A 27,932-nucleotide genomic window follows, 5' to 3' on the forward strand; every position below is an offset into this window, starting at 1 on the left:
GGGCGGGGGAAGGGCCTAGGTATGGAGACTGCGCCCCCCGTCCTTCCCGGCTGGAGAAATCAGCCGCGGGACGCAGGGAAAGAGCCCGCCTCCCGGTCTCTGCGCTCTGCGCTCTCCGCTCCCCTGCGTGCCTGGCACAGCGGGGCTGCACCGCGGTTTCCAGTCCCAGTCTCTGGAAGGGCGGGGTAGGATTGGGAGAGCAGGGCAGGGGGGGGGCCAGGTATGGAGACTGCGCCCCCCGTCCGCCGCAGGGCGCGCCGCCTTCCCGGCGGGAGAAATCAGCCGCGGGACGCAGGGAAAGGGCCTACCCCCGGTCTCTGCGCTCTCCGCTCCGCCTGGGATCCCGTGCATGCCCGGCTCCGTGGTTTTCGGTTTTCGCCCCCGCCAGCTGAGGCTCCGCTGGGGGCTGGGCTCTCCCGCCGCTGCCGGCCGAGCGCTCCCACGCCGCCCCTCCTCCTCCTCTCCTTGCTCCGTCCAGTTAGCTTACCCCCAAGAATTTCTTAGCTTCAAGCAATCCACGAATCTTCCCACTATATTGTGTGGTGAGCGAAAATTTCCTCGATGGGTTATAGTTCCCGTTTGCAACAAGATCCGGAGAACTCAGAAAGTGCGCCCTGCTGCCGCCATTCCTATGACGTCACTCCAAAGTCTCTTCCTATAGTTTTGAGTCTGGATTTCCTTCTCTTTATTTCTTGTGTATCTCTTGTAGACTTTTGGTTTGTGGCTACCATGTGCTTCATATATACCAAGCTACGTTTATAGCAGTCTATTTGCTTATGTTTGGACACATTCAAAAATGACTACAATTTTTACTTACCCACTCTGTGTTTATGTTTTGTTATTATTTTTTACTTATTTTTGTGTATCCCTTAATCTATTATAATTACACAATGATCTTCCGTCTGTTAAACTCTGTACTTGCATTATAGTTGATTGCATCAGTGCTTTTAGTATTTGCCTTTTTCGGTGAGAATTTCTTCCTATATTTTCTTATTTATATTTTTATCTTTTTTATTTAAAGAAGTTTCTTTAACATTTCTTGTAATGCTGCTTTAGTAGTGATTAACTTTTTTTTTTTTTAGATAAGTATCTGTTTTCTTTTTTTTTTTTTTTTAAGATTTTATTGGGGAAGGGGAACAGGACTTTATTGGGGAACAGTGTGTACTTCCAGGCCTTTTTTCCAAGTCAAGTTTTTGTCCTTTCAGTCTTAGTTGTGGAGGACGCAGCTCAGCTCCAGGTCCAGTTGCCATTTTCTAGTTGCAGGGAGTGCAGTCCACCATCCCTTTCGGAAGTGGAACCGGCAACCTTGTGGTTGAGAGGATGCGCTCCAACCAACAGAGCCATCCGGGAGCTCAGCAGCAGCTCAGCTCAAGGTGCTGTGTTCCTTAGTTGCAGGGGGCAGAGCCCACCATCCCTTGGGGGACTCGAGGAATTGAACTGGCAACCTGTGCTTGAGAGGATGCGCTCCAACCAACTGAGCCATCCAGGAAGCAGCTCAGCTCAAGGTGCCGTGTTCAATCTTAGTTGCAGGGGGTAGAGCCCACCATCCCTTGCAGGACTCGAGGAGTTGAACCGGCAACCTTGTGGTTGAGAGCCCACTGGCCCATGTGGGAATTGAACTGGCAGCCTTTGAAGTTAGGAGCATGGAGCTCTAACCGCCTGAGCCACCGGGCCGGCCCAGTAGTGATTAACTTTTGTAGCTTTTACTTGTCTAAGAAATTTTATCTCCTCTTCGATGCTAAATGATAGTTTTGCTGGGTAATCTTGGCTGTCGGTCCTTTATTTTCATCAGTGTGAATATTTCATACTACTCCCTTCTGACCTTCAAAGTTTCTGTTCAAAAATCAGCTGACAGTCTTATGGGAGGTCCCTTGTAGATAACTGCTTTTCTCTCAGTAGTTTTAAGATTCTGTTTTTGTCTTCAATCTTTGGCATTTTAATTATGATGTGTCTTGGTGTGAGCCTCTTTGGGTTCATCTTATTGGGGACTCTCTGTGCTTCCTGGGCTTGTATGTCTATTTCCTTTGCCAGGTTAGGAAAGTTTTCAGTCATTATTTCTTTAAATGGGTTCTCAATCCATTGCTCAGTCTTTCTTCTTCTTCTGGTACCCCTGTGATGTTAATGTTTATATGCTTGATGTTGTACCAGAGATCCCTTAAACTTTCCTTTTTTAATTTTTTTTCTTTCCTGTTTTCCACTACCTTGTCCTCCAGAACATTGATTCGAGCCTCTGCTTCATCTAATCTACTTTTGATTCCCTCTAACGTGTTGATTTCATTTACTGTATTCTTTTTTTCTGACTAGCTCTTTTATATCTTTATCTCTATTTTTATAGTTCCTATCTCTTTGTTGAAGTTCTCACTCCGTTCATCTGTTCTTCTCACTCAAGTTCATTGAGCATTTTTATAACCAGTGTTTTGAACTCTGCATCTGGTAAATTGCTTGTCTCTGTTTTGTTATTTTTCTGGAGTTTTGTCCTGTTCTCTTATTTAGGACATGTTCATTTTTCTCCTCATTTTGCTTGACTCCTTTAGTTGTGTTTGTTTCTATGTATTAGGTAGATCTGCTACTTCTCCCATTCTTGTCAGAGTGGCCTTATGTAGTAGGTGTTCTGTGGGACCTAATGGCACACTCTCCCTGATCACCTGATCTGGGTGCTCTAGGATTGTCCCTTATGTGGGCTGTGTTTGCCCTCCTGTTGCAGTATAACCTTGATTGCTGTTGGCATGTCAGTGGGTGGGATTCAAAGTCAGGCTGACTGGCTGTAAGGAATGTCCATGACTACAGTGGAAAAGCTGTTGTACAGGAACTGACCCCATAGAGCACAATTTGTTTTAGGGGGGCTCTATTGCCTGCTGAGTTTGCCCTTTGGGTATGTCATTTGCGAAGTTGGTTGGGTGTGGTCTAAAGCAATACACTGGGTGTGTTGGTCTGGAGCCTCTTGGGAGGGGCCCTGGGGCCATGTGATAGGAGCCACAAAGTGATCTATGATTGGTTGTCATGCGTTGTGGGCTTGGAGTTGCTTGGGAGGGGCTATGCTATAAACAGGCTGGCTGCTACTAGTGCCACACTTGGGATCCTTTACTGGGCACCATGATGTGAGCTGAGACCAGCTGCCACTTGGTGCTGGTCTTGTGGCCACTTAGTTGAAACTATGTTCGGTGCCAATGCTGACCGCAGCTTGTTCTAGGCTTTGGACCACCTGATGGGAGTTACAATGCAATTTGCTACACGTCGCCACTTGTGCTGGGCTTGGAGCCACTTAGCAAGAGGTACAAAACACACTGAGGCCAGTCAGTGCTTGTTTGGGGTTTGTGGACCTTTGAGAGATTTTAGAAAAGTCCATAGCCCGTGAGCCAAGGCAGGTCACTTGTGTGGAAAAGTTGGTGGAAGAAGATCAGCCTGGTGTTAGCCAGGTTAATAGAGATCCCAGATTTGGACCTCCCCTTGCGCCTGCTGGCAGGGTGGCCAGATGTTATGGGGAGTCCTCTTCCTGGCACTGATGCCTTAGAATGGGGAACCCAGTGTGGGGCTGGTACCCGTAACTCCTCAGGGGGGTCCTCCATAGCCAAGACATCCCTCTTGATTCTTAATTGCCACAGCATGAATGTGGGGCCTGCCTGTTCTGTCTCAGCCTCTCCTACTAGTTTCATGGTGACTTCCTCTTTATATCCTTAGATATAGGACTTCTGTTCAGCTAGTCTTCAGCTGGTTCTCAATGATGGTTATTCTATTAATATAATTTAGATGTGATTTTTATGTGGTCATTAGAGGAGGCGAGCATAGAGTTTACTTACTCTGACATCTTGACTGGAATTCTATAGCTGCTTCTTGGCTTAATAACTTTTCTAAACTATTTTTGTAAAGACTGTACTTTGTCATGTGTGGTCACTACAATCTCTATTCCATTAGCTCAGTGGTCAGTTAGCAATTGTACAGAGGTTTCCTTCAACAGTAGGAGTCAAAAAAATAAATAATACATTATAGAAATACTGGCTGGAAAACCAAGATGGTGTAGTAGGTAAACACTACTCTCTCAACCACATCAAAATTACAACTAATCTACAAAATAACCATTATTGAGAATCTCCTAAAATCAAGCTGAACTGAAGCCTTTCAACTAAGGATATGCAGAAGAAGCCACCTCCAGGCTGGTAGGAAGATCAGAGACACAAAACAGGCTGGCCCCACTCCCGCTTGTGACCATTAAAGATCGGGAGGGCTATTTTGGCAGTAGGGGTCCCTTCCCACACCTAGAATGGCGAGAGATCCCAGCACCACTCTAGCTCAGAGTTCCAATGCCAGGGAGAGAAGTCTCCACAATTTTTGTTTCTGAAAACCAGTGGAGATTGTGACAGAGTGAGACAGAACGCAGCTGCACTCACAGGCACTCCTCTTAAAGGGAACATCCGTGGACTTACCTACCAATGGAATCACTGGCTCTGAGCTCCAGCACTGGGGCAGCAGCTGAAAAGGAGGCAGGGACAAATGGTAGAGAATTGAGTTGTCTGTCTTGGAACAAGGGCTGGAGACGTGGCTTTCTCCTGGATGGGGAAGCTGGCGGAGGCCATTCTTTGCTGAGCTTTCCCCCTTCCCCACTTGCTGATGCAGGCAGCTGCCATATCTCCAGCATAGTCTCCAGCATTCCTCCCCACGTCCTGGTGATTAGAGACCTGGCCCTGCCCAACTTTCAGGCACACCCAGGCTGCTTTCAGGGACTTTTTCGTGTAGACTGCCTGCCTCAGCTCAAGCTGCATACTTTCCTAGACGCTCAAAGGTTCACAGAACCCAGACAAATAGCATCTGGATTGAGCGTGTCCTGTTCCTCTGGTTGAACAGCCCTAACTTAGGAAGTCCCCTGCCCTCTGCTCCAGGCCATCCCAGGCCCAGCACCTGGGTGAACACCACCACCTGAATGACCGGATTAACCAGAGGAAAAGATCACAGGCTCCCTGAAGATAAACAGAATTTCTATCACACAGCCACCTTGCGTCGATGGCTGTGGGTCCTGCTTCTTGGGTCAATACTTCTAACTCTGCTTAACCAAAATCTGTCTCTCCTCATCTAGGGGCCTTGGGAATACAGAGAATACCCCAGCAAGATTGCCAGTCCCAACCAAAGAAGCCAACACAGTCTTCCAGGCCGAGGGATCTTGAGGGATCTCAAGACCCCTTCCTCTCATCTAGATCAGACAGGGTGAGAGTTCCATGAATCCCCCAATATGTAGGGACAGCTCTATGGCCCTGCCCAGCAGGAAGCAGATACAGAAGAAAAGACCTCCTGTCCCTCAACTTCCTATAGAGATTTTATGGGGATCATGTCTCTCAAAGAGAAAACAAGGCAGGCAGTTAAAGGTAGGCATCAGGTGTCTGCATTCCTGCACATCCAACATCACCCACAGAATGCAACCGCCCAAAAGATCCCCCTCTTGGCCCAAAGGTCCCCCTTCTCGTTGTAATTATTTACCCCTATGAGGAAACAAATGGGTACACAATATCCAATTAGATTAAACCAGTCACTCACACCTGCGCAGCAAAGGCCACAACCACCGGGAATATGTATAATATCATACATATGCCTAGAAGTTCATTAATATCATTATAATAGACTGAATTCTGGGAAGGAACATGCACAGTTGAAAACATGAGGTTATAGCCTCTTGTCCATCACAGGTGTCAATCAAGTGGTTCCATGCCCGGAAAGGAACGACCAATTCTAGAGGAAAAAAGGGATAAAAACTCCAAGTCCTGGGCAGTCGATGCATCTTGAGCCTTACCTTTGCTTGGGGCTCAGTCCAATCTCTTTGAAGTGTACTTTCTCTTCTAATAATGGCCCTTGAGCCACTCTCTACTGCTCGGGTCCACTCCTATTTCTTTGGAGTGTACTTTTTTCTTCTAATAAACTGCTCTTTCACTACTTTATTTTTGTGTCTCGTTCAACTCTTTGCTCGAGATGCCAAGAACCTGGACACTGGACTGAGGAGGGCCCACTCTCCGGTAACAGTGACAATGAGATTAGTTAGCATGTTGCTAGGTAGACGAGGGTCCCTGGTGAAATAAACAAAAAGCAGCCATATCCTGAAACTCCAGGCCCTGGAATGTCTCCTTCACTCCAGGACAGAGACATGAGAATACACCTTGAGGTTAATGAATTATCTCAAATCCTATTTGGCAAGGAGCAAATCTGGTAGATAGGAATAGATTATTTCGTTATTCCCTTCAGAATGGGCAAACAAGACAAACCTGATAGACGAATTCCATTAGAAGACTTCCCCAAGCCCCTTCCCCAAGCAGGCAGGGGAAGGTATAAAAGTGAGAACTTTTTCCTCAGTCACTGGGCACCCCCATTCGGGACCCCCTCCTGCTCGGGAGCTGCAACCTCTTCTCCTGCCTCTAATAAACTATCTTCCTTTACAACTTTTTGCCTCTCCCTGGTCCGTGTGTCCATTCTTTGGCTTCACGAGACACGATCCCGGCCCACACCCCGAAACTGCCGGCAGATCCAACATCAATTACATCAACAAGAGTGTCTTTGGGATGCTCATGAGATGACTCTTGGCTGAGGGGTCTGGGACAGCTTCAGGGTGGGGGCTGGTCACCAGAAAGACCAAGCTGTGATTAGAGGGTCGGAACTTCAGCCTCATCCAACCTCTGGGGAGAGGGGCTGGAGGTTGAGTTCAATCCCCAGTGGCCAGTGATTTAATCAATCATGCTACATAGTGAAACTTCCATAAAAATAGCCCTTAACGATGGGGTTCAGGGAGCTTCTGAATTGGTGAAAACATCACATGCTGGTTGGGAGGGTGGGTCCTACATGCGCCAACACCACGGTGACAGAGGATCCTGTGCTAGTGATCTTTCAGACCGCGCCCTACGGACCTCTTCATCTGGTGCTCACTTATATCCTTTATAACCAACTACAACAGTAAGCCTAGCATTTTCCTGAGTTCTAGAAGGTCTCACAATTAAATTCACAAACCTGTTGCAACTGTCGATGAAAAACATCCAGCCTAAGAGAAAGCTTATGAGAGTTTATTTGAGCCAAACTGATGACAATTGCCTGTAAGGGAAATACCAACAGTATTGAGAAAATGTTCCGCAAAATGGCAGTTTGTACCTTATTTTATACATAGAATCAAAGGAGGAGGGTTACATGAAATCCATTGGTGGTAGATTAAGGGTGTGGGAGAAAGCAAAGCGGTGAAATCGCTGGGATTGGATAGAAGTAAATTGGAGAGACAGGTACTTCTTTCACATAGGTGGGTACAGGATAGTTAATAGTTCTCATAGAGATATTAATTAAGGGACAAGAATATTAATGAGGGATTCTGTAGTTTCCTGCTGTGGTCCAGAAAAAGGGATTACTGACATTCCAAGGACGTCATCTCTGGTGCAAAAGACAACAGACAGGCCCACTTAAAGGGACAGATTAACTTTATGAAGGAAGCTAAAGATGTGACTTCCCGCCATGGCCCACTTAATTATGAAATTTTTTTACGCTCACACCATCTTGTGTGGTTATTTTCAGTTTCCTGAGCTCGTCAGGTTTAATATGTGGTCCCTTTTCCATCCATACAATGATGTTGCTAATCTTTTTTTATATCAGAGGGATTATTCGTTATGAATTTGTACTAACTGGCAAACAGTTAAGCAAGTTTACAATTTGGAAATGCTGAAAAGGCTGCGTGAAAAACTTAGACAAACAACTTTTCACCAACAATTCATGGTTCCTGCATCAAGACAATGCACCAGCTCACATGGCACTGTCTGTGAGGGAGTTTTCAGCCAGTAAATAACTGTATTGGAACACCCTCCCTACTCACCTGATCTGGCCCCCAAGGACTTCTTTCTTTACCTGAAGATGAAGGAAATATTGAAAGGAACACATTTTGATGATATTCAGGACATCAAGGGTAATCTAATGACAGCTCTGATGGCCATTCCAGAAAGAGTTTCAAAATTGCTTTGAAGGGTGGAATTGGTGCATAGCTTCCCAAGGGGAGTATTTTGAAGGTAACCTAGTGATATTCAGCAATGAGGTATGTAGCACTTTTTCTAAGATGGGTTCTCAAACTTAATTGTCACACCTTGTATGAGTTATTCTAGCAAATTATCGAACTTGAAAGGGGGGGACCCTGTATGGAAGACGTTGAAGAAAATTTGCCTTCATTGGTTGATGTGAGCTTTTGTCTATTAGCTTTTATGTGTTCCTGCATGTAGAGGTGATTTCTGTGCTGTGATCAGGGGTTGATTAAATTCCCCCTTTGGTCTCATTCTCCCGAGCAGGGGAGATGTGAGATGATGTTTGTTGTTCTGTTTGTGTTGTGAGGTGATGGTTAGCTTAGGGTTAAAGACATTTTTGATCAGGGGTTGAGAGAATTCCCTTTCTGTTCTGTCTGTTTTGCCCACATCAGCAGATGAAGTAAAGAAGTAGCTAAATTATATCAGGACGACGTGATAACCACATTGCCAGCCCTTGTTGCTTATCCAGATGAATTGGCCCTTCGGCTGGATGGGCAGTATATCAGTAACTGCTGGACCCTCCCAGAACTGGCCATTCCCGGAGCGGGAGGCAGGGACAAAAAACTTGGCTCTAAGGTACATCTGAGAAAATATATAAGACAGACCTCAGTTGGCAGTATAATTATTATTATTGTCATTTGGTCATTTGTCATTGATTTTTCATTGTTCTAACATTTTGAAGACCTCCAGCAACATGCAGCTTACAACACCAGGGGATGTCCAGATTTGCAGTCACAAACCTGGTGAGGGCTGGCTGGTTCCCCACCTCTCTAGTGTTGTTTCCCATGGTTAGCCTTGAAAACTTGTTAGCATCTGGAACACTTGCATGCAGCTTGCAGCTTATAGCATTAGAAGACGCCTTGACTTCCAACAAAACAACAACATTCTTGGGAAACTAACAAGCAGCGGTGTGGGGGACGCCTGAGTTTCTCTCAACTACAGACCTGGCAAAGTTTTGATTTATGACTTTTCCAGTGCTGTTCTCCACCCCGGTTTGGTGAGCTTGTGGCATCTACTGTAATAGTTGCTATCCTATAGAGCTTATTACTGCTTTTGGATACTCCTTACTGATGTTATTTGTGTATTTAGCCAAGTGATTTTTGATCAATAGTAAACATATGTTGAGATCTCTTAAACTTACATGTATGTGTACTCCTTTGACATGACATTGGTATCAATGTATATAGTTTAGTCTTAACCACCTTTACTTTCTATCATTAGCACATTCTATTAATTGCCTTTGTCTTTTGCTACTGCATATTGCTAAATAAACTGATTAGACATTGTTAAATAAATTCATTAGTCCCACTCTAGCAGGTGTCCCTCCTCCTTCTTTTCCCTGCTCGTCATTACAGACCCAAACTTAGTATCCAAACTTAGAAGTGCAGGTAACATGGAGACCTGAAACTTGTGACTTGCGTCCTAAGTGAGGGCAGTGAGGGCAGCTGTGGGACGGAGCCCGTAACCTGTGGGGGCTGATGCTATTATAACTCCAGGTAGTGGCAGGATTCCCTGATTGGGGGACACTCAGGTGGTGTCCGAGTATCAGAGAATTGGTTGGGTGAAGGATAAAAGCCCTCATCATCCCACACAGAGAAATGGAGAGTAAGAGTAAGCAAGTGAACCTCTACCTTATCTCAACCCAGAGACAGAAGATCAGCAAATACAAGCATTTATATCAGGTCCTCGGGTCTGCTACCTGCTGCTCATGGTCCAGACTTTGAATGGAACTGCATATAAACCTGAAAATTACGAGAGTGTTTGTTTTTTAGTCCTTTGTGGTGGTTCAATAATAAATGATGTTAGATCTGCTCCCCAGAAATTACTACCATGTACAAGGAAATACAAATATTAACATAACACATCAGGGCACACATAGGGGGTTCTAATCCTAGTAAGAGACAGAGGCAGGGAGATGTTTTGAGTAATCGTCTCACCATCCTACAAAGCCACTCCACTTATTTGCAAGTACAAACTGGAGCAGACAAAATTTGGACCCCAGAACCGATTATCTAGAGATTAAGTTGAACGATGTCATTTATTAGTCCCTGTTCTTCCAGACAAACCTGAGTGCCTACAAAGTACCAGAGAAAGTTCTAGTCTCAGATCTTTGCTACAAGAATTGAAATTAGTCATTCTTTTTCCATCCCACACCCCAAGGACCTGAAGTCTCTTCCTACATTAGGAAAATTCCACACGTAGAGTCTTGGTGGGAGGCAGAGGCCACGTCACTCCATAAAAGAGGGAAACCCACTGTCCCCAACACTCTTGCAGCTGGACACGGCATGAGGCTCCCACATCAGGTGACCACATGCCAGACTCTGACTCAGGACGCGGTGACACAGAGGCTGGAACCATGCAGAACGCATTTGGCAGTAACAACACAGCTGCCAGGAGCAGCAGTGACAGCAGTCATGGCCGCAGGGTCCGGTGTCCACATGGATGTCAGTGATGTGAGCAGTGACACGTGTGCCAGCAGCAGGGGCCGTGGTTCCCACGTGGGACCTGACCTGGGGTGGCTGTGGGTCAGTTCCTGGTGTGTGGGCTCGAGTGTGTTCTGTGGCCTCCCCACAATAGTGTTAGACCCCAAAATCACAGATAGATGATAGATGGATGGATAGATGATAGATGATAGATGGATAGATAGATGATAGATAACTACTTTGTATCTAAATTAGGAAAAATTTAGATTCCATTGTTTGCCCCCAGAAATCAATCTGGGGAATAGTTTCAGGAGTGAGCATTCAGAGATTATACTGACCTGTGACCCACTCCTAAATCTCCCACCTGACTCCTCCCCATGGTAGAGAGAACGACATGTTCCCAACATCACGTCTCGTAATTGATGATGTATGTCCTCCCCTTTCTGAGGAAAAACACCATTAAAAGGCTATTTAATATTTAAGACCATTCCCCACCCTGAGCCCCATCACTGACCTCAGAGGTTCCAAGCTGGCTGAGCCCCAGGACAGCTGGTGGGCTTGTTACAGACACTCAGGCCTCTCCCAGACCCACCGTCTCAGAGAACGGGACACAAGCCCAGGAGTCGCTTCTGTAACAAGCCCTGCAGGTGAGGCTGACGCACAGCCCTGTGGGAATCCTGGTGACGCTCTTGCTACTAAAAGTGTGATCTGAAGACCAGCAGCAGCACCAACCCTCTTATAAATCCAGAGTCTCTGCTCTGCTCCAGACTTTCTGAGTCTTAACAAGATGTCCAGGTGATTCCTGCCCAGGGAAGTTTGGGACTCGCTGGTCTACGTGCCTTATCGATCAGATCATAGCACTGGGGGCCAGGGTTCAGTCCTGTTCCTTTCTCTTCTACGGCCATCACTCCCTTGGTGACCACAACTGTGGTCAAGGCTTTAAGTATCATTTATATGCGTCACCTGCCAAGTCTATTTCTCCAGCCCAGACATTTCCCCTAATCTCTAGACTCATCTGTCCAACTGCCAGTCTGATGACCTCACTTGTATTTCTAACAGACATCTCATCTCCAATATCTCTTAAAATCAATGTCTGTGATGTCCCCCACCCCTCAGATATGCTCCTACCAGAGTCTCCCCCATGTCTGCTGACAGAAACTCCATCTTTCTACCTGTATCCTCTGAGATGTTGGGTGTCCCTGACTCTCACCCCCAGACTCACCCATTAGGAAACGCTGTAATGCCCACCTTCAGGACGTACCCAGAACCCCACTCCCACTGTTCCCACCGCTCATCTCCAGTGGCAGCATGTCCAGCCCAGAACCCTGCAGATTCCTCCAGCTTCTCGACGGCCTCCCTCCCCCAAGTCTGTCCTCAGCACCGCAGCCCCAGCCGTCCTCTGCAAGGAGGCCACACCATGTCCCCTTCTGCTCCTAACTGTCCTGTACCTCCCACCTCACTCAGAGCACAGGTCACTGCTGTCTACCACCCTCCCGGCCACGTGGTCGGGCCGCACCTGTCTCTTCTCCATCACTCTCTGCTGCAGCCACACCGGCCTCCCTGCTCTTCCCAGAAACCAGACACACTCCTGCCCCAGGGCACTCCCACTGCAGGTCCCCTGCCTGGAAAGAACGTGCCCAGACGTCCTTGTGGGTAATTCCTCGTGTCCTTCACACCTTCCCTCAAGGTCAGCTTCCCAGTGAGGTCCCCTGAGCACCCCAACTTAAACAGCCGTCTTCTCTGGCCCCACACTCCACACCCTGGATCCCCTTCCCACTGCATTTTCCCGGAACACTTCTCTCCTTTTTACATACACACCCTCCTCGTTTACTGTGCTTATAGGATATAGTCTGTCTCTTCCCACTGGAACAGACGCTCCCCAAGGGCAGCCATTTCTCTGACTTTACTTCAGTGATGTTTCCCAGATGCAGACACTGTCACACATCTGGCACACGGCCAATGTCAGTGAGTGATCAGTGACAGCGCCTCCCTGTTCTAGAGACAGTGTCTTTATTAATGTAGCCTCGGGTCAAATGCTGTTGTGTGGCAGCTACAGCACCAAGTCCCCTCACACTGGCATCAGGGCCACCTCCCCTTTTCTCACAGGTGCTGCTCTCCCCTCTCCCCGCTTCTTTCTCCCACACCTGCCCTCCTGCTCACCACAGCACAGTTATATTTCCCTCTTCAGGAATGAGTGAGCCCCGACTTATGGGTCCTATTTTCTAACCAAATATACATCTAAAGTAGATTCTGCTTCACAAACCCCTGAGTTTGGACTGGAGCCAGCACTAGAGCTCAGGGCAAGGAGAGAGGGCAGCGAGCAGAGCAGAATTCCAGCAGGAACTTACCTGAGAAATTACGGGATCCCTCCTCTGCTCATTCCAGAATCTGGTTCCTCTGATAGTTTGGGAAAAGATGGAAAGAACCATCAAGCCCTAGAAGGAGGCAAGAGCCGGATGAGTCTGAAAATCATCTCTCAATCCAGACTCCTGTGTGCAGGGTCCCCCGGCCTTGTGGGGACAATGACAGGCAAAACACTTCCTGCTGCTGACAGACAAGGGACACCCAGAGGAGAATGAGACCAGGACTCGCAACAAGAGCAAAGACAGTCATATTCCTCTGTGGAAACAACAATGAACACCCACAGGATGGGGCTGAGGGCCGGGCCAGGCCTGAGCCTGGTGACCCGGCCACACGAAGCCGTCACTGACAAGACCAGACCTGGGTGATGTTCGAGTCCCTGTGATCACAGGTCCTGCTGGGACGAGGTCCTACTGAAGGGACGAGGACAAAGGGGCAGAGGTGACCCCGCCGAGGAGTGACCACATCAGAGCCCACGATGCACTGAGCCCCGACTGGGCTCAGGCCGCGTCCACGCTCGGTCCTCACAGCCTCTCCTGTCTCCACCTGCGACAGACGCAGCACAGCAAACACACGAATTCTGGAAGGTTCTCAGTGCTTCCATTTATTTCCTCTCCAACTTTAGGATTTTCTCCTTCATTAACCCATCAACCCTTCATGGCAAGAATTGAAAAAACAGATTCGTATCCAGATTCTTATTTCCATAGGAAGTACAAAGTTGCCGCTCAGTGTAACATGAAGCAAAGGTGGGGATGGAAACAGCCTCTGCTGGAACGGAACAGTGGGTCAGGGAAGAGACTCGGTCAGTGTGGGGAGGGGGCGTGGAGGGCAGGGGCGGGCAGTCTCCCAGCTCCTCACATGGTGCGAGAGGAATGCAGACACATTCAGATGCCCTTTGCAGAAAGAGAGCTCAGAGCTTCCTGCGTCACAAAGTGGGGGCAGGAACAAATCTCGCATCACTCAGTCCCCACAAGGCAGCTGTCTCACGCTGTAGAAGAAAATAATCATGAACAAATTCAGGTTAGTGGATGTACCGTGTATCCCCGAAAACAACATCTAGCCAGATAATCAGCTCTAATGTGTCTTTTGGAGCAAAATTTAATATAAGATCCAGTATATTATCTATTCTATTCTATTCTATTCTATTATTATACTGTACTATATTATATACCCGGTCTTATATTAAAATAAGACCAGGTCTTATATTAATTTTTCCTCCAAAAGATGCATTAGAGCTGATTGTCCGGCTAGCTCTTATTTTTGGGGAAACACAGTAAGTGGTGACATTCTCAACAGTCCACCACATGCTCAAACTGTCCCAAAGAATCCCCAGTACCCAGTCCTGCCCCTCTGCACCCCCCTCCCCACTTCAGCCCTCCAGGTCTCACCTTTAGAAGCCGTGAGGGACACATCAGAGCCATGGGCACTGTCACGGCCTGGGGGAGAACAAAACAGGATGTGGTCAGAGCTCCCAGCAGATGTGGCTAATGGAGGAATTATGGGGGTGGGGGAGCTCCCCCAAGGGCTTTTATCTACACTCTCCCAAGGGTCTCAGGGATCACCCCCCTCCAAACTCACCTGCAGCCTGAACGTAGCTCCCTCCTTTTCCACCTGTGGGAAGAAAACATCACGTGAGAAGCCAGGAAGGAGACAGGACCATGAGGTCCTAAAGGAACCCCCTAGTCCTGGACTTCAGAGAAGTTTCCAGAACTGTGACTACAGACCCAGGACAGGATCAGGAAACCTGGGGAAAGTACATGTGTGGGGACTGGACCAACCACCCTCCTGAAGGTCTGTCCTCAGCGGGGAACTTCTGCTCTGACCTGTGACTATTGAGAATCAAGTCTCATCACCAGTTCATCAAGGTGATAAATCTGTCCCTCACTTTCACACGTGCATTAATAAAGAGTAAGTGTTAGAAATAGGGCCCCAGGCTGGGAAAGCACACGTGTGTGGATGGTCTTTCCCACTAACAAGACAGGACACACGTCTACCTGAGGCTTGAAACCCCCCAGTGGGACAAGACACCTCAGTCCCCGCCCCTTCCCTACCTGAGCGCTTCCTCCTCCACAGCACAGCTCCAGTGACCGCAGCTCCAGTGACCGCAGCTCCAAGGAGGACCAGCCCAGCAATGATGCCCACCACCATGCCAGCGGGGATAGCAGCCTGAGGCGGCGGCTCTGGAAGGGAAAGGAAGGTGAGGGCCCTGACCCCAGGCCTCAGCCCCGACCTGAAGTCCTCCAGACGCCCTTGCTTTCCCTAAGAAGAGGCTCTGTGCCCACAGCCCCTTCCGTACCCCATCTCAGGGTCAGGGGCTCGGGCAGCCCCTCGTGCTGCACATGGCACGTGTATCTCTGCTCCTCTCCAGAAGGTGCCCCCACAGCTGCCCACTTCTGGAAGGTCCCGTCCCCCGCAGGCCTGGTCTCCACGAGCTCGGTGTCCTGGGTCAGGTCCTCCCCATCACGCTGCCAGGTCAGGGTGATCTCCGCAGGGTAGAAGCCCAGGGCCCAGCACCTCAGGGTGACGTCACGGTCAGAGCTGCGGTGGTGGGTCACATGTGTCTTTGGGGGGTCTAAGGAGAAGGGTCAGAATATTCACGACCTTTGTATCCCTCATGGGACACTCCACCAGTGGTCATGTGACCATCCTGAGACTGGTCAGGACAACTGGAGTGGGGGAAGGAAACACAAAACCCAGACACCAGACTAGACATAGACATTCACAATAATCGCTATTTTTTAGAACGTTCTAGAATCAGGTTGAGACAGCCAAAGGTCAAAGACAGGTCTCTGATGGGGGATTTCTGGTTCTTCCCTGTGTGGAGGCAAATGACTCATAAAAGCAGGGGTCAGAGCTCAGTCACACTGTGTTTGGGGCAGCAAACGAGGCCTGAGAGAGAAAGTCCCCCAGGGTTCCCAGAGCAGCTGCCAGAGTCAAAGGGAACCACTAATCAGTTATTTCTGAGATGGTCCCCCCCCCACCCCCGGAGACACTGCACCCCTAACTGTCCCTGAGAGAAGGGGGCCCTCTGGGTCACTCTCTGGTACCGGATCTGAAAACCCAGGCGGACTCCATCTCCCCGGGTCGGGGAGGGGGGGTCCGGGTGTTGATCCCATTCCCTCCTCTCCTCGTAGGAGCCCCCGCGGCCCCTCTTACCTGCGCGCAGCAATGTCTCCTTCCCCCTCTCCAGGTGTCTGAGGAGCCAGTCCACGCACGAGCCGTCAAAGTAGCCCCTCTGTCGCTCCGCCTCACCGGCCCCCTCCCACTTGCGCCGGGTGATCTGAGCCGCCGTGTCCGCCGCGGTCCAGGAGCGCAGGTCCTCGTTCAGGGCGATGTAGTCGGCGCCGTCGTAGGCGTCCTGCCTGTACCCGCGGAGGAGGCGCCCGTCCGGCCCCACGTCGCAACCAAACATCCTCTGGATGGTGTGAGACCCTGACCCCGCCCCTCTGTCAGCTCCGACCTTTAATCCCTACGTTTAACCCCAGCCGTGGGCAGCCCCGCCCCTTTCACCCCGCCCCACGGACAGCCCAGCCCCCGCCCACCCCGCAGCGATGGAGCCCAAACTGAAAACGAAACCGGGTCAAAGGCCCCGCGGGCTCTTCCCGGATTGAGGGGCCGGGCGGGTCCCGCAGCCTCGGGGTGAAGCTGGGATCCAGAGACTCAGGGAGACCCCGGGCCGTCCGTGGGGTGGGGGTCGTGACGGGGACCCGGGCCCGCGTCGCTCACCGGCCTCGCTCTGGTTGTAGTAGCCGCGCAGGATGTTCAGGTTCTCTCGGGCAGTCTGTGCGTTGTCGTCGCAGACCTGCGTGTTCCGGTCCCAGTACCCTGGCTCCACCTCCTCCACCCACGGCCCCTCCATCCACGCCGCCCGTGGCTCCATCCTCGGACTCGCCGCGTCGCTGTCGAACCGCACGAACTGCGTGTCGTCCACGTAGCCGACGGCGATGTACCGGGGCTGCCCGCGGCCGGGCCGGGACCAGGTGGTGATGAAATACGTCAGGGAGTGGGAGCCTGGGGACGGGAAGGAACTGAGACCCAGGCGCCCCTCCTTCCGGCGCGGGTCCCGTGTCCGAGGACGATGGGCCGGGAGGGGCGGGGGGCGCCGGAGACGGAAAAGGGGGTGACGGAGAGGGGACGGGGCGGGAGACCCCAGTGGGCTACAGGAGTGGGCGGGACACGGGGCGGGGTCAGGACGGGGCGGGGTCAGGACGGGGCGGGGTCAGGACGGGGCGGGGCCGAGGGTCTGGGGTCTGGGCCCGGCGGTAGGGACACATCTTCCCCGGGGTCCTGCGCCCCCACCGGGCGGTCCCCTCCCTTTACCCCCAACGAAGACCGTTCCCTCCCGACCCTGCACTCACCCGCCGGGGTCCCCGACAGGCCCAGGGCCCCCGAGAGCAGCAGGAGGAGCGTTCGGGGGCCCATGACCGGCAGCCTCCGGCTCTGGGGACAATCTGTGTGCGGGCGGGTCCGGGGAGACGTTGTAACCGGAAAAGCGGTGACACTGATTGGCTTCTCTAGAACCGGACACGCAATGGGAGTGAGAACTGGGGCCGCGTCATGAGTTTCCAGACAGGAAGACCCGACACAGGTTGTGAAAAGGAGAAGTGAAACCACGGGGAGGTGGGGACTCCCCAACACTGAGCTTCCCGGCCCCAGACTCCGCTCTCAGGGGACCTGGGACTCTGCCCTGACCCCTCCTCCTGCACGGAGCGCTCTTTGTCACACTGTCACCCTCAGTCTGGCCCCGGCGCTGTCTGAGGAAATCCGGCTGGGCTCAGCCCCTTTGCCTCTTCTCTTCCCGGAATCCCTCTCCCTGAAATGGACTCCCTGCCTCCCACCCTTTACCTCTCCCCCGGACTATTCTGGAAGAAGACACCCCCAGGGAACTTGGTGCCATGGGAATAGGACAGGGATTTTCTCTTTAATCCTGGAGAAGCTGTGCCTGAAAACACCAGCTAGAGATTCTCATAGAGACCATCTCCTTGTTGTTTATTAACTACAGTGGGTAACAATCTTGGAAACCCCTGATCACCAGGAAGCTAATCTGTAAAATCGTGATTTGTACCCCTTGGTACAGAAATGTGTGTAAACAGCACTGCAGTCAGACTCTCAAAGCTCCTAAGTCTCACTTTCCCAGATGGTACACCTGTGACTCCGGATGTTTCTATTGTAAAATGATCTTCATTCCACAGCCCTGAGTTTGTCTGTTGAGTACCCGCATCCTCAATACAAAGAAGCACGTGGAAGCAGTTTGTTACTGTGTATTTCAACCAGGACCATGTACAACCTCAAAGCTGCAAGTGTTCAATGCAGTTAAAATGTTCTTGCATCACCTATTTTTATGAATACTTCACGTCTAAGCTGTGTGTATATTTTATCCGCACACGTTATTATTTTTAAACTGATTAGCATAAGGAGGCAATTAGTGTTTAGGCAGCTCCACAGAACACCCTGTTGGGCCCTAGATAATTTATTAAAGATCTATAAAACAACATATTTCAACCCGAGAGTTCCACTGCTTTAGAATTCTTCGCCTGTGCCTCTTTCCCTCCCCCTGCTTCTCCAGCCCTTCTCTGTCTCTCTCACCCCTCAGGCCCTCTTCCCCCATTAGACCCCAACACCTTCTCACTCCTGATTGTGGCACTAGTGCCACCCATGGGATATTCTCCCCACAGAGGTCATCGATATTGCTAATGTGAGTAGGATGTGTCATTTCTTCACTTAAAATACTCCAGTGCTCCATCTCACTCTGGGAAGCTTCTAGAATATAAAGCACATATGCACAGGTGCTTTGGGCTACTTAGGTCAAAATTGTATCTCCAGTACATAAAGCCATTCCTGATTCATGGTAGGTATTAAGTTAATTGTTGTTGAATGGATGAATGAATGAATGAAATAATAGATGATTGCATTAAAATTTAATTACATCACGTAAAAACCATAAACTAAAAAACAAAAATGTTAGGAAAGATTTTATTTCATACAACTAGTATACATGTCAGTTTATAAATTCATTCCAGTGGAAAAAATGCTGTGTGCTTTTTTGTTGCACAGTTGAGCCTGTGTGTTAGTTTTCTATTGCTGCATAACAAATAACCACAACTTAGTGGCTCAAAAGAACACCCACTTATTTGCTCACAGTTCCTTAATCAGAAATTCAGGCTCGGTGTGGATGGGTTCTCTGGTCAGGGTGTCACAAAGCTGTGTGGTCATCCTGAGCTCAGGATCTTCCTCCAAGCTTACATAGAGCTGTTAGCAGAATTCAGTTTCTTCTAGTTGTAGGACGGAGGTCCCTGTTTCTTTGACAGCTGTCAGGGAGGAGCCATGGGAAGGATGCTCCCAACCCCTACTGTCCACCAGCAGCTTTCCCATGTGGCCCTTCATTTTCAAAGCCCCCAGTAGAGAAATGCCTCACACTTGAATCTTTGCCCAGGAGAAACCCCAATCGGCACTCCCCTGATTAAGGGAATTCCACCCAATATAGCCCCCTTACCTTAAGGTCAACTGATTGGGGACTTTAGATACCTCTGCAAAATCCCTTCCAGGTAGCACCTACTTTAGTGTTTCTCTGAATAATTGGAAAGTGAATAACAAGGGTGGTTATTATGAGCAAGCATAGAGTCAGCCTAGCACAACCTGTTCTACCTTCTAAGTTTAATTGGGGCATTGTTGGAAATTGAAGTTCAAATAGATTGTTGTGTATGGTAATACAATAAATCTTGTCTATTAGCCATGAAAATTCTTCTTAAAACCAAGTAACATGTTTAATGTCATAATTATTTTAGAGCAAGTGAAAATTAAAGTGTAATAATTCATTCTCTCTTTGAACACTGTATTTGTCATGTATGGCAGCATAACAAATTACCCAAAAATTAGCCCCTCAAAACAACAAATGTGTATTTCTCCCACACTTTCCCAGGATCAGGAATGCAGGAGAGGTTTACCTGAGTGCTTCTGGCTCAGGCCTCTCTCAAGGTTGCAGTCAAGTTGTCAGCCAGGACATCATCTGAAGGCTTGACTGGGGCTGGAGGACTCGCATGAAACACGGCTCAGTCACAGGGCTGTTGGAAGGGGCCTCATTTCCTTCCTGGATGGTCCCAGGAGGCCTCAGTTCCTAGCCGTGGGGACTTTTCCATAAGGCAGCTTATTCCCTAAGAGCAAGTGATAGAAGAGAGAGAAAGAGACACCAAGATGGAAGCTGCAGTGAGTTTTATGTCCTAGACTGAGTACACACCATTACAATAGACTTACATCAGTTAGAAGTGAGTCACTAAGTGCAGCCCACTCAAAAGGAGGAAGGAGTGTCAGAGAATTTACATACATATAAAAATTACAATTAAATATTCTTTCAGGATATTGTAAATCAAATGCTTCTTTTATGTGATTTTTTTTTCATGCTTTAAAAGTTCACTTTTGGAAAGTCATTATTAAAAATTTGAGCCAGAGAAAGGAAATACAACCATATTTGTAAGTTTTTTATTACAGATACATTTATTAACAGTGTTCCCTACAATAAACGACAACAAAGTTGAAAACGTAGTAGCTAGATCAAATAGTTTAAAGACTGGGCACCATGACAAAATGCCTTTACAATAACTATCTTTATTTTTTCTTAGAATTTTCAAATTTATTTCATTAAGAATGTCAAAATGAGATTTCCAGTCAAGATGGTGAAGTAGGTAAACACTATGCTTGCATCCTCTCATGACCACATTAAAATTACAACTAAACTATAGAACAACCATCACTGAAAATTACCTGAAGTCTAACTGAACAGAAGCCCTACAACTAAGGATATACAGAAGAAGCTACCTCCAGACTGGTAGGAGGGTTGGAGACACAGAATGGGCAGGTCCAACATCCATGTGTGGTATTTAAAAATTGGGAGGGATATCTTGGCTTATTTGAGGAGTGATGAGTCCCAACCCCACACCAGCCTCCACAACCCAGGGTTCCAAAGCTAGGGAGAAAAGTCCCCATAACTTCTGGCTGTGAAAACCAGCAAAGATTGTGGCTGAGTGAGACAGAGGGTGGCTGCTGGCCCAGGCATTCCTCTTAAAGGGACGGTGCATGGACTTACTCGCTGACGGACTTACTCTCTCTGAGCTCCAGTATTGGGGCAGCAGCTCAAAAGGTACCAGGGAGATAGAGAGAAAGTGAGATTTCTGGCTTCAGGATGAGGGCTGGAGGGGAAACTTTCTTCCTGAGCCCTTCTACCTTCCAGTGTGCATACTTAATAGGATGCCATATCTTAGTCCATCAATCTGGCTAACAACTTTCACCCACCCAAGTGATTCCCTGACAACCCGCCCCACCCAAATTGTGGGCCCACCCAAGCCACATCCATTGCTTTTCCACACAAACTACCTGTCTTGGCTCATGCTATGGACTTGCTTAAAATCTCAACCCCAAACAAGAGCAACTGGCCTCAGCATGCCCCATAACTTCTTGCTGAGCAGCCCCAAACCCGGCATTGGCGGCAGCCAGCCTCGGTTCAAGGCTTGGCACCTTGTAGGCACCTCCAAGCTCAGCACAAATAGCCATTTACAGATTGCTTTGTGGCTCATTTCAGGTGGCCGCAGGCAGGGCACTGCCTATGGCTGAACTTGCCTTGCAGAAGGGCCCCTCCCAAGAAGTGGACGAAGCCGGAGCACTACCCATCTGCCTCTGTGGATGACACGTGGCACACAGAGCAGACCCCCAGAGCCCTGGTAAAGTAAATCCTGCTCCATACGGTCAGCCCCTGCACAAGAGCTCCTCCATTGTAGGCACAGGCAATCCTCACAATCAGCCTGAGGGTCAATCCCTCCCATCAACATGCAAACACCAACCAAGGCTCAACTATAACAAGAGGGCACACACAACCCACAGGGGATATACCTGTAGCACCCAGGAGCACCACTGGGCTTCACAGGCCACCTATCTACCAAGACCAGGAGACAGAGCAGCCCTACCTAAGACACAGAAACAAACACAAGGAAGCAGCCAAAAATGAAGACAAAGAAATCTGTTGCAAATGAAAGAACAAAGCTCCAGAAATAGAACTAAATAAAATGGAGACAAATAATCTACCAGACGCAGAGTTCCAAACACTGGTTATAAGGATGTTCAGTGATCTCAGAGAGAACTTCAACAAAGAGATAGAAAACATAAAAATGGAGATAGAAAACATAAAAAAGAACCAGTAAGAAATGAAGAATACAATAACTGAAATAAAGAATACTGGGGCTGCCAAAAAAAATGTATACACATGATTTATAGTCATCTTTTGTTATCAGTATATACTTAGTATTACAATTTTAATAGTTTTTTCCTTTCTTAAAATGTGTATACATTTTTTGGCACCCTCTGTATATTAGAGGGAATCAACAACAGATTAAATGAAACATAGGATAGAATTAGCAATTTGAAAGATATGGTAGCAGAAAACACCCAATCAAAACAGCAAAAAGTGAAAAGTATCCCAAAAAATGAGGACAGTTTAAGTGGCCTCTGGGAGAACATCAAACGTAACAACATTCGCATCGTAGGGGTACCAGAAGGAGAAGAGGAGAGCAAGAAATTGAAAACCTATTTAAAGAAATAATGACTGAAAACTCCCCTAATCTGGTGAAGGAAATAGATATACAAGCCCAGGAAGCACAGAGTCTCAAACAAGATGAACCCAAAGAGGCCCCACACTTAATACATCATAATTAAAATGCCAAAGGTTCCAAGTGGGAGGGAGTTGGGAAAATGGGTGAAAAGGGGGAAGGGATTAAGAAGTACAAATCGGTAGTTACAAAATAGTCATGCAGATGTAGAGTACAGCATAAGGAATATAGTCAATAATATTGTAATAACTATGTATCGTGTCAGATGTATACTAGATTTATCAGGGTGATCACTTACTTCATAAGTTATATAAATGTGTAATCACTACGTTTTACACCTGAAACTAATATCGTATGTCAACTGCAATTGAAAAAAATTTTTAATTATTTTTAAAAATAAGAAAAAATAAAATCACATACACACACACACACACACACACACACACACACAAAATGGGCCAAAGACCTTGACACCTCACCAAAGATGACCTACAAATGTTAAGTAAACATATGAAAAATGCTCCACATCATGTATGTCATCAGGGAAGTGCAAATTAAAACAATGAGTTATCGTCACACCTATTAGAATGGCCCAAATCCAGAACACTGACACCAAATGCCAAGAGGATGTGGAGCAACAGGAACTCTCCTTCATTGCTGATGGGAGTGCAAAATGGTCCAGTGACTCTGGAGGACAGCTTAGCAGTTTCTTGCAAAACTAAACATCCTCTTAGCATTTGATTCAGCAACTGTTTCTTGCTCTTTAACCAAAGGAGTTGAAAACTTATGTCCAAACCCAAACCTGTACACATGTCATTCATTCTACCACAAGCTAGTTTAGCATGAAAGAAGAAGATTGTTACGGTTGGTAACATGTCCTTTTAGTTTGTAATTTAGGAACTCAAGATTAGTGTTCACTTTTTATTGATACGCTGTAAGCTTCATTGTACACACACAGCTTCTGTAAGACAGAGTTACACATAATAAATTGAATGCTGAACTGCTCACACTAAGATTTTAACATTATATTTTATCGAAAGTAGAATGAATCATTTATTTTGAAAAAAATAAAATACGTAACAATTACAAGCACTTTGTCAATCGAATATATGATCTCAAATGGTAACAGTTAAATTAAGAAGCAACCAGCCAATTTCAAAACACAGTTTTTAAAATGAAATTATTTTTTAAATAGCTTTACTGAGATGTCACTGATATACAAAAAATGTACATACTTAATGTGTACAATGTGTATGATGGTGTGTGTGAGAAGATCAGGTCATGGCAGACGGGGGTGGGCCAGTCTCCCCACGGCCTCACATAATAATCGGAACACACATTCAGATACCAGCTGCAGAAAGAAAGTCAGGGAATCCTGAAGTCACAAAGTGGGGGCCTGAACAAATCTCGCATCACTCAGTCCCGACAAGGCAGCTGTCTCACGCTGGGAAAGAAAATAGTCACGAACAAATTCAGGTCAGTCACATACGTGATGACATTCTCAACAGACCACCACATGCTCAAACTGTCCCTAAGAATCCCCAGTACCCAGTCCTATCCTCTCTGTCCCCACCCCCCGCCCCACTTCAGCCCTCCAGGGTCTCACCTTTAGAAGCTGTGAGGGACACATTAGAGCCCTGGGCACTGTCACTGCCTCGGGGAGAACAAAACAGGATGTGGTCAGAGCCCACAGAGGATGTGGTTAAAGGAGGAATTATGGGGGTTGGTGAGCTCCCTCCATGGGCTCCTGTCTGTATTATCCCAAGGGTCTCAGGGATCACCGACCCCCCATATTTACCTGCAGCCTGAGCGTAGCTCCCTCCTTTTCCACCTGCAGAAAGAAAACATCACGTGAAAAGCCAGGAAGGAGACAGGACCATGAGGTCCTAAAGGAACACCCTAGTCATGGACCCCAGAGAAGTTTCTAGAACTGTGGCTACAGACCACAGCAGGATAAGGAAACATGAGGAAAGTACATGTGTGGGGACTGGACCAACCGCACTCCTAGAGGTCTGCCCCCAGCAGGGACCCTCCGTTCTGACCCGTGACTATTGAGAATCAGGTCCCCATCACCAGAATCATCCACGTGATAAATCTGTCCCTCATTTTCACACGTGCGTTAATAAAGAGTAAGTGTTAGCAAATAGGGCCCCAGGCTGGGAAAGCACACGTGTGTGGATGGTCCTTCCCACTAACGAGGCAGGACACACGTCTACCTGGGGATGAAACCCCCCAGTGGGACAAGACACCTCAGTCCCCGCCCCTTCCCTACCTGAGCGCTTCCTCCTCCACAGCACAGCTCCAGTGACCACAGCTCCAGTGACCACAGCTCCAAGGAGGGCCAGCCCAGCAATGATGCCCACCACCATGCCAGCGGGGATGGCGGCCTGAGGCGGCGGCTCTGGAAGGGAAAGGAAGGTGAGGGCCCTGACCCCAGGCCTCAGCCCCGACCTGAAGTCCTCCAGACGCCCCTGCTTTCCCTGAGAAGAGGCTCTGTGCCCACGGCCCCCTCCGTACCCCATCTCAGGGTCAGGGGCTCGGGCAGCCCCTCGTGCTGCACATGGCACGTGTATCTCTGCTCCTCTCCAGAAGGCACCCCCACAGCTGCCCACTTCTGGAAGGTCCCGTCCCCTGCAGGCCTGGTTTCCACGAGCTCCGTGTCCTGGGTCAGGTCCTCCCCATCACGCTGCCAGGTCAGAGTGATCTCCGCAGGGTAGAAGCCCAGCACCCAGCACCTTAGGGTGACGTCATGGTCAGAGGTGCGGTGGTGGGTCACGTGTGTCTTTGGGGGATCTGAGAAGGGTGAGAAATTTTAGGAACTTTGTATTATCTCCTATGGACTACTGAAACAGCACTCACGTGACAATCCTGAGGATGGAGAGGACAGTTGTGGGGGGGGCCAAAGTGTGCAAAACTCACTTCAGACTGGACTCTGGGATCTGAGATAACCCTCTCTACTCCTTGGAAATGATAAAAGGAAACTGGCACTTTAAGAGGTCTATGGATGGAGCTGGTCTTCCTGTTACTCTCTAGTCCCGAAGTCCTGACCTCCTGCTAAAACTTTATGGCTCTAACTTCCTGGGGATGGGGGGTATAAATATAGGGGCCATTTTGGGGTAGGGGTGCAAAGTTGCACATGGGCGGCTGGCTGGGAGGGTGCACGTTCTCACACAGCTGGGATAGTTTTGCTTTTTCCTTCCCCTCCCCCCCAATAAACCCTCTTTTTAGCTGGACAATTATTTTGTCCAGTCGACATAAAATTCTAGAGTCAGGGTAAAACAGCCTAGGTAGGAGGTTCCAGGTCTCTGAGTGGGATAACAGAAACTTTTGATCCTGACTTTGGTGGAGGCAGAATGATGTATAAACCACGGAGTCAGACCTCCAGTGAAGTTGGGCATGGGGCAGAGAGCACAAGTCACCTAGTACTGCCCAAGGCCAGAGTCAAAAAAATCATTATTTCACAGATCTCCTGTTCCATCTCTGGAGAGACTGGATTCCTTCAATGTCCTGAGAGGACGATGGGCCTTTGGAGCGTGCCACTCAAGGTACAGGATCTGAAAACCCATCCAAATCCTCGTCCTCAGATTCCAGGGAAGGGGGGAAAATTCTGGTATCAATCCCATTTTTCTCCCCTTTGGGTTGGGCCAGCTGGAGGTACAGACCCAGCCTGAGGGGAGATCCGGGAGGTTTCCCCCCCAGCTCCTGGTACCTGCGCGCTGCAGCGTCTCCTTCCCGTTCTCCAGGTACCTGCGGAGCCACTCCACGCACTCCCTCTCCAGGTATGCCCGGTAGCGCTCAGCTAATCCGGCCGCTTCCCATTTGCGCCGGGTGATGTGTGCCACCTCGTCCGCCGCGGTCCAGGAGCGCAGGTCCTCGTTCAATGCGATGTAGTCAGCGCCGTCGTAGGCGAACTGCTCATAACCGCGGAGAAAGCGCCCATCCGACCCCACGTCGCAGCCGGAAGTCCACTGGAAGGTGTGAGACCCTGGCCCCGCCCCGGCGGTCAGCCCCGCCCACTTAGCCCCGCCCCGCCCACCTAGTTTAAAACCCGAGAGCTATCGCTCTTTAGGTCAGATCCCTTTTCTGCCTAAATCGAAAACAAAATCCGAGTACATTCCCGCGGGCTCTTCCTGGCCTGGGGGTGAATCTCGGGCCCGGAAAGTCGGGGAGACCTTGGCTCTTCCAAGGGGGATACGGGTCGTGACCTGCGACCCCGGCCCGCGTCGCTCACCTGACTCGCTCTGGTTGTAGTAGCCACGGGCCGTCTCCAGGTTCGACCGCAAAGTCTGGGCGTGGACCTTGGCGATTTCAGTCTGAGCTTCCCAAAACTGCGGCCCCTCCCGCTCCACCCACGGCGCGCGCGGCTCCACCTTGGGACGCGCGGCGTCGCTATCGAACCGCAGGAACTGCGTGTCGTCCACGTAGCCCACGGAGATATAGAAGGCCTCCCCGCGGCCGGGCCGGGACACGGCGGAGTGGAGATACCTCAGGGAGTGGGAACCTAGGGACAGGGAGGGGCTGAGACCCAGGCGACCCTCCTCCCGGCGCGGGTCCCGGGTCCGAGGTCGATGGGCCGGGAAGAGGGAAGGGGCGAGGGGGCTCGTCCCACGGTAAAGGGGCGGGGCGACACAGAGGTGACGCGCCTTCCCCGGGGTCCTGCGTCCCCACTCGACGGCCCTCTCGTTCCTCCCCCGCAGATGTCGTTCCCTCCCGACCCCGCACTCACCCGCCCAGGTCTCGGTCAGGGTCAGGGCCGCAGAGAACAGCAAGAACATCGTTCGGTGCCCCATGACCCAGACCCTGAGGGTCTGGGGAAAATGAGTTCCGCGTGTCGGTGAAGACTTTAAAACCCGGAACCGCAGTGAAGCTGATTGGCTTCTCTAGAAACCAATGGGACCGAGACATAGAGAAGCATCATTTGTGTCCAGGAAGAACGACCTGACACAGGTTGTGAGAGGGAGAAGTGAAACCATGGGGACATGTGGAATCCCCATTTCTTGGTTGCCAGCCCCAGACATCACCCTGGGGCCTGAGACCCTGAGAGCCATCAGGCTCGGGGACCTGAGACTTTGCCCTGACCTCTCCTCCAGCATGGGGAGCTCTTTGTCACACTGTCTCCCTGAGTCTTGGTCCAGGGGCTGTCTGAGGAAACCAGGGAGAGACCCCCAGGCTGAGCCCAGCCCCATTTCCTCTTCTCTTCCGGTATTCTCTCTACGTGAACCGTACTCCTACTCCTAACTCTCCCCCTGAACACTTGTAGAACACTCAGGGAATATGACGTCAACATGAAGCTGGCCTTGGGAAAGTTGGTGAAGAAACAATAACCTTGGCTGGGGCAGTAGTACCTGGGGTCACCACTAGAGATTCCCATAGGGACCAGTTTCCTTCTTGTTTATTAACCACAGTAGGTAACACCATTTTGAAAACCCTTGAACATCAGGAATCTGTAAAAATAGTGATTTCACCCTTCATATATAAAAGTGTCTAAACAGCCCTGCAATGACCAAACCAAGCTCCTAATTTTCACTTTGCCA

At 49.3% G+C, this 27,932-nt stretch overlaps 2 protein-coding genes across 4 annotated transcripts in view; both read right to left on the bottom strand.

Annotated features, from left to right (window-relative positions):
• Nucleotides 1–27,262, bottom strand: part of LOC117020244 (class I histocompatibility antigen, Gogo-B*0103 alpha chain) — a 151,991-nt gene extending 124,729 nt beyond the window's left edge. For 2 of the 3 annotated variants that reach the window (XM_033102594.1, XM_033102593.1), the window contains exons 1-6: nt 27,125–27,262; nt 26,630–26,899; nt 26,108–26,383; nt 24,916–25,191; nt 24,671–24,799; nt 24,197–24,229 (exon numbers count right to left, since the gene is read on the bottom strand). In XM_033102594.1, the coding sequence (XP_032958485.1) occupies nt 24,197–24,229; nt 24,671–24,799; nt 24,916–25,191; nt 26,108–26,383; nt 26,630–26,899; nt 27,125–27,188 (1,048 nt within the window). In that variant the 5' untranslated portion in view covers nt 27,189–27,262. Of the gene's footprint in view, nt 1–23,305; nt 23,843–24,004; nt 24,053–24,196; nt 24,230–24,670; nt 24,800–24,915; nt 25,192–26,107; nt 26,384–26,629; nt 26,900–27,124 lie in introns of those variants that run through there. The other variant, XM_033102592.1, reaches the window with a different exon arrangement.
• Nucleotides 13,272–17,324, bottom strand: LOC117015736 (class I histocompatibility antigen, Gogo-B*0101 alpha chain-like). Its single transcript, XM_033094464.1, has 8 exons — nt 17,164–17,324; nt 16,532–16,816; nt 15,962–16,237; nt 15,102–15,377; nt 14,857–14,985; nt 14,384–14,416; nt 14,194–14,241; nt 13,272–13,351 (listed from the first exon to the last, which is right to left on the bottom strand). Exons 1-8 carry the CDS (start codon nt 17,225–17,227, stop codon nt 13,272–13,274), a joined length of 1,191 nt encoding a protein of 396 aa, XP_032950355.1. The 5' UTR covers nt 17,228–17,324.
• Nucleotides 27,263–27,932: the final 670 nt, after the last annotated feature.

The sequence above is a fragment of the Rhinolophus ferrumequinum genome, chromosome 3, assembly GCF_004115265.2.
Source record: "Rhinolophus ferrumequinum isolate MPI-CBG mRhiFer1 chromosome 3, mRhiFer1_v1.p, whole genome shotgun sequence".
Lineage (NCBI taxonomy): Eukaryota > Metazoa > Chordata > Mammalia > Chiroptera > Rhinolophidae > Rhinolophus > Rhinolophus ferrumequinum.